The sequence below is a fragment of the Hypoxylon trugodes genome (assembly GCF_022578975.1).
Source record: "Hypoxylon trugodes strain CBS 135444 unplaced genomic scaffold F4822scaffold_10, whole genome shotgun sequence".
Taxonomy (NCBI): domain Eukaryota; kingdom Fungi; phylum Ascomycota; class Sordariomycetes; order Xylariales; family Hypoxylaceae; genus Hypoxylon; species Hypoxylon trugodes.
In genome coordinates this window covers 557064-563289 of record NW_026250025.1, presented here as the reverse complement: position 1 = coordinate 563289, position 6226 = coordinate 557064, and the positions used below count along the sequence as shown (strand labels likewise).

Sequence of the window (6226 nt, the reverse complement as noted above, 5' to 3'; positions counted from 1 at the left end):
TAATTGGTCATTGGGAAACTTTTGCTTTATGGTTCAACTAGTTGTCCCCAAATTAATTCATGACAATAGATTTATTATCCACCTCCTTGCAGATCCAGAAGGCATAGGCAATCCAAAAAACAATAGTAAAGATCAGGAGGATCAAGGCATAACATTCCATCAAGAATATCTTAAATAAATGGAACAATCCTAATATATAAAAGATATTATCTATATCATTACCTATTAATAATAAAGTCTTGATATATTATAAAAAAGATAGATAAAAAGATCTATATAAAGTTATTATAGTCATTAATAAAGATGTAATTATAATCTTCAACATTTTAGGCAATATATTGACATTTAGGAATTCCCATGTTAAATTATATATCTAACCTAAGGAAATCCTAAAATTAATAAAAAAACTAAAGGTCCAGTTATCTCCATCCTTATTTAACCCTAATGATTTTAAAGTTATCCCTAAAGAAGATCTTATATATATTAATAATATCTTCCATATTACCATTCTATACCTTATTATTAAAGAATAAGATAATCTTATCTTCATATTTAAGTTATAAACAGATAAAAAGATAATTATCTTAAACAAATTATATAAAGAATTAGACATAAAAGAGATAAACATATTATTTAAAGAAAATATTTTGCAACCTGAAATGTATGATAAAGTAATTCACTAAGATGCAACGATCTTCAAATTAAGAATGATTCATAAAATTAAGGTTAGAAACACCTCTTCTCCCTATAAAAAATCACAATTCATAATCTAAAAATATGACAACCCCAACAAGGAATTCATTATGACATACATATCCATTATCTAAAAGATAAGTTAACAGCTAATATTAACTTTCATCCCTATACTATATTATTAAAAGATAAAAATCATAATATAAGATATAACCATGGCATATATTTAATCCAAAATATTAATATAGAAGATAATCTTTATATAATTACCAGTTAAATTAAAAAATAAATACCTTAAAGGAATATTATTATAAATTATTAAATTATTATATAATCTTATAAAATCAAACATTTATTAATTTAAAACTTATTTATATTATTATTAATAAAAGTTATATATAAAATTATTAGCCTTTAATTCTTATTTATTAATAATAGATTTAGGCCTTTTTAAAATCATAGACTTTTAGATAAATAATATTTTTAATATAAACATTATGGAATTTTTTACTATTGAGAATACAACATTTATTAAAATAGAAATTAAAGCATATTTTTAAAAGATAATAAATTTAAGATCTAAGGACTTTAATAATTTACATATTATTATCCACGATAAAGATTTTGGAATTTCTACTATTCAGAAAGGCCAAACTAAAAAACTTAAACTTTTAGACATAAAAGATTCATGAAATAGAGGGCCTGAGATATATATATTACCTTTATTTGTTAATCCAAAGTTGCCTTTGATTACTTTATAATAACTTAATACTTTAAATCAGGCCCCAAGGAAATAAAGGTTTTTAATACCAGAATATAATAACAAATAGATAATTAAATACAAGGATTTAACTATATCAAATTAGATTTATAAGATCTACATCTATATATTTTTATTAATAGATTATTTATAAATAATAAGGATTTAAATTCATAAATTAATTACATTATTATCTTAAGTAATAAAAGACCTACCAGCTAAAATAATAAAATCTAGATCATTAGAAATATTATTTATTAGTTATTTATCAAGTGTAAATATATTATTCATAATATTTTTATTAATAAAATCTATGGTATAGTATAGGGTTTTAATATTGGTTATATCATCTATTATATTATTAATATAATTTTAAAATGTCTCTTATTTATTAAAATTTTTTTTATTCTATATACCGACTTTTTTTCCCTGTATTAATATTTAGTATAAATGGGTAATATTAATAAAAAGAAATTAATGATTAATTTAATAACTTTAAAATAATTATATAAAAACTGAAAAATAGATAATATCTAATGGATTTATAACAGCTATAATCTTGTGGATGTTATGATAAAGGTATCCTTAAATAAGGCCATAAAGAGGCTAGTGGAGGATAACCAAATTGATTTGTAATTGGAAGGATGGGTAAAATGTGTGGTTAATAATGAATTTGTAATTAATTAATTACAAAAAGAAAATAGAATGAGTGATGGTTGTATAGGTAAAAGATATGTGATCTATTTAATTATCAGGATTTCCTTTAAGTAAATTACCTTCTTTGTTTATTCATATAGATAGAACTTCCTTCCTTAGACAACTTAATACACATCGTCTCACCCCCATTACTTTGCTTTACTTGTTATATTGTTTTCCATTTACATACGTACCTACCAACAAAGAATAATCTTAAATTAATAATTAAAGAATTATAAAAAAAGTAACCAAATATATAAGAAATGTCTTATAATTATATAGTTATTCCTCTTTTTTTTTTCTTATATTGGATGTGTTGGATATGTTCTTTATATTGGATATATTGGATGTGTTAGATATATTCTTCATATTAGATGTGTCACTGGTCGACATATCTAAATATCCGAGGTTATACCGTTATTAGTTGTATTGGGCCTCATTCATCCTTTAGAAGCGGGCGCGGGATTCCTGGTTCGTGACAAGTCACTTAACCTACTATTGATACTATTATCTTCAAATCAAGACACCCCGGATTAATCAATCCAGCAACGGCTATACCTCTTTGAGGTACAGGTTCGTCACAGTTTATCCTACATATATAACTCTCATGTCTTCCTACTATAGTTCTTACAAATCTTACGTACCTAGGTAGTCAAATCATTCCACCATGCCCACCGTTACTCTTCCTTCCGCGCCCAATGCCTTTATGGCGTATTCGCTTTACCCAGGAGATTCTATGAGCAGCCTTCTGATTGTTTGTCTTAATGGTCTTGGCCTTCCACAGACCGTCTGGCAACCAACCATTGAAATCCTCAAAAAGTCGGCCTTTTCACCTGACCCATGGATACTTACGTATGATCGCTTTGGCCAGGGCAGCTCCCCAAGAGATCCCCGTGAAAGTTGGCCAAACAAGGATGCCGGCTACGCCCACACGTTGGATGACGTTACTGATGATCTTCACCACTTGATTCACCTTGTGTCCCCCGATCGTAACTCCCGCCTTATTTTTGTAAATAACAGTATAGGTGCGCATGTCGCCCGACGATATGCAGACAGGTAATCACTGATTAGCCTCTTCTTATTTGCTGTCTCTTTGACTAATTTTTTTCTGTCACGTTAGGTATCCTGGTACTGTTGAGGGGATCTTGTTCCTTGATTCTAATCCAGGAAACACGGATTATGCCAGCATCTGGCCTAACCCAATGGATTCGTCCTTCAATTTAGAGCTTATGGTTCCTCCCAACACCCCCTTAGAGGTATATGAAGCCGCCTACATCAAGATGACAACTATCTTTGCTGCCACGGCAAAGAATAACGAGGGTTTCGACCGAAGAGATATCAAGGACATTCTTCCAGAGCCATCATTCCCGAAGCTTAAGGGGTCGAAGACTTCGAATAAAGGCCCCTGGATAACCGTCGTGGGCCATGAACTTGAAACATTCTCTCAGGAAGAGTGGGCGATGATGAAAGTTCCTTTGGGCATGGCAGCGATGTATACTCAGCCGTAAGTGGTCCCTCCCTTCTTAATTAAGCCTTTTGCTAAGATGGAGTAGTATGTGGCAGAAGTACAATGAGGGACTCTGTAAGCTCACTGACTCGGATAGAGCTAAAGGGCCACTCATTGCACCGAAAACTGGACACTTCATCCAAAAAGACAACCCATCTTTCGTTGCCGACCAACTAGAAGACCTCATTAGGAAGGTTGAAGGTTCTCATCAATCACTATAGATCTCCAGGCTTTTCGAGTTAGATATTTAACTGGTATGAGGTTGCTGGATCACTTTTTCTTTAGCTCACGCGGCAAGCCCGGCGCATGATCACACAATATCTCACCTGTCCATGAGGAATATGCAGTAGTAGAATGCATGGCGTATATAGTACCGATCAGGAAAGGGGGCGAAAAAACTTATTAGTTTAAAAAGCGAGTTATGAACTGAAATATCTGAAAAGTGACATCTTGAGGCGCATAGTTTATTTTCGGCACTTGTTAACTCTTCAGAGGTAACAGCTCTACGCCCTTACTTTTACTATTGGCGTGATCTCCTACCTTTCAAGTCCAAAATTTATGTTGTCCAGCGATCCTCATCCACATATCGCCAAGAGGCTGGTTTGGATGCAACGTTTATTTAGGTAATACGTGTTGCTGTCGTGGGTGTTACACAACAGCGTCCTGGTGGAGGGTGGGTTGATAAATTAGTTGGACGCTCGCAGGTGGCGCTCAAAATGGGTCAACCTAAGGTTTTTTTCGTTCACAAACTCCGGTTCGTCGCTCAATAATAGGTATCTATGTTATGTATATGTATATATTTCTATTTAAAAAGGATTAAAGTATTTGTACGCCTATGCCATTCTTATAGATGAGCTTGCATAGTTTCTTCATCACGCCGTTCATCGTGCGGACTTTTCGGGCTCTAATTTCGGATATAAGATAAGATATAACATCCCTTGCTAATCATCCCTGAACATGGCGTGTTGAATAATCTCTACCACTTTGGTAGAGCGGGGCGCGTGCGCGTACGCCTAAGTAAGGGATAGGAGGGAACTCCGCCTTCTACTTTGTCATTTTCATTTCCAACTAACAAGTCACCATGAAGCCTACCGGAGTGCTTATGGTCGGCAGTGTCCCCGGGGCCTCAGCCCAGGAGGTCTTTGTACGACTGGCCACCGAGCTCCCTGGCCGGTTGCAAGCTATACCGGATGGCGAAACCGGTGAGCGATGGAATTACATTGGATGGCAATTAGAACGCTTCCCTCGGGTAGCTCGGCGAAACGAATTAGGAGGGATACCGTTGCCAGAAACTGGGTCTGAACTACCAACCTTTACGCTCGGGGATATTAAACCTACCGCCTATGACGAGGTGGCGTTGTTGTCCTACGCCGAGTTCAAGCGACTTCGCCAACAGAATGTTATCCCGCCGGATGTTCGATTCCAGATCGGTCTGCCTTCACCATATAGCGTCTTGATTGGCCATATAAAACCAGAGCTGATAAATGCGATTGAACCGTTATATGAAAAACGGTTCGCGGAAACGATCGAGTGTATTGCTGCGGAAATTCCTCATCATGATGTGGTGATTCAATGGGACTTGTGTTTCGAGATGACGGCGCTTGAACTCGACCATGGGCGCCCTCTTGATGCGCGGCATCAAGCCTATTTTTCATCGCCCGGAGGTGTGCTACAGGGTCTCGTAGACCGCGTGGTACGACTATCTGAGCGGATCCCCAAAGACATCAAAATTGCTTTCCATCTCTGTTACGGCGATCTCTGGCACAAGCATTTTGTCGAACCCCAAGATACATCGCTCTTGGTCAAGTTCGCTAATGCCCTGCTCGCCCATGAGACCCTAGGGTCGCGAACTGAGTGGATTCACTTACCAGTACCGAAAGAGCGAACAGATCCCGATTACTTCTTGCCTTTGGCAGGTCTTAAGCTCGATGACTCCGGCTCGAAACCTCCTTACATATATCTCGGTGTAGTGCATGCTAATGATGAGGCTGGGACGAAGAAACGAATCGAAACTGCACAGGCTACCGTCCAATTCCCCTTCGGCATAGCAACGGAATGCGGCTTAGGCCGGACACCTCCTGAAGAGATCGGCAGTATCTTCCAGATCTGTAGGGAGGTTACTGCAGAGCATCTATAGGAGAAACCACGAGCATGTAGCGCACGTTATCCAGTACTAGGAAGGAATTGTATGTACCTAGGTCTCTAGAGTCGAACTTGAACTCGTATGTGAATACTACCTTATGTACTTAGATAGTTGAGTCTCCATAGCTTTATCAGCTTTGTCATATTCAACGGTTAATCACAGATGCGTACTCTAAGTCCAAGACATCAGCCAGAACAAATTTTACCGTAAGATTCAAATCATCTATCAAAGTCTATATAGAAAAGGGGTCGTCTTACAATTAATGAATCCATTAATATCATGAAAGCGCGAGTTTTCTGAAAGCCACGTTGCTCTTCTTAGGCATATAGAGTATCTGGGTATATATTTACAGCTACAGTTATTTTTACAATATATGTTATATATATTATACACAATCTCAAACTCCTACGAATAGTTTTCTACGAAC

General features: G+C 35.8%; 2 protein-coding genes across 2 annotated transcripts; both read left to right on the top strand.

Moving 5' to 3' along the window:
* Positions 1–2562: 2562 nt before the first annotated feature.
* F4822DRAFT_417835 (Alpha/beta hydrolase fold-1) lies at positions 2563–4387 on the top strand. Its single transcript, XM_051459472.1, has 3 exons — positions 2563–3205; positions 3270–3653; positions 3703–4387. The coding sequence occupies exons 1-3, from the start codon at positions 2817–2819 to the stop codon at positions 3875–3877; spliced, it is 948 nt and encodes a 315-aa protein (XP_051309625.1). The 5' UTR covers positions 2563–2816; the 3' UTR covers positions 3878–4387.
* Positions 4388–6155, top strand: F4822DRAFT_417834 (uncharacterized protein). Its single transcript, XM_051459471.1, has one exon. The coding sequence runs from the start codon at positions 4738–4740 to the stop codon at positions 5791–5793; it is 1056 nt and encodes a 351-aa protein (XP_051309624.1). The 5' UTR covers positions 4388–4737; the 3' UTR covers positions 5794–6155.
* Positions 6156–6226: the final 71 nt, after the last annotated feature.

Coding starts and splice junctions, on each gene's coding strand:
- F4822DRAFT_417834 (XM_051459471.1), top strand. CDS start 4,738: ATGAAGCCTACCGGAGTGCTTATGGTCGGCAGTGTCCCCGGGGCCTCA.
- F4822DRAFT_417835 (XM_051459472.1), top strand. CDS start 2,817: ATGCCCACCGTTACTCTTCCTTCCGCGCCCAATGCCTTTATGGCGTAT. Junction 3,206..3,269: donor GCCCGACGATATGCAGACAG/GTAATCACTGAT, acceptor CTGTCACGTTAG/GTATCCTGGTACTGTTGAGG. Junction 3,654..3,702: donor GCAGCGATGTATACTCAGCC/GTAAGTGGTCCC, acceptor AAGATGGAGTAG/TATGTGGCAGAAGTACAATG.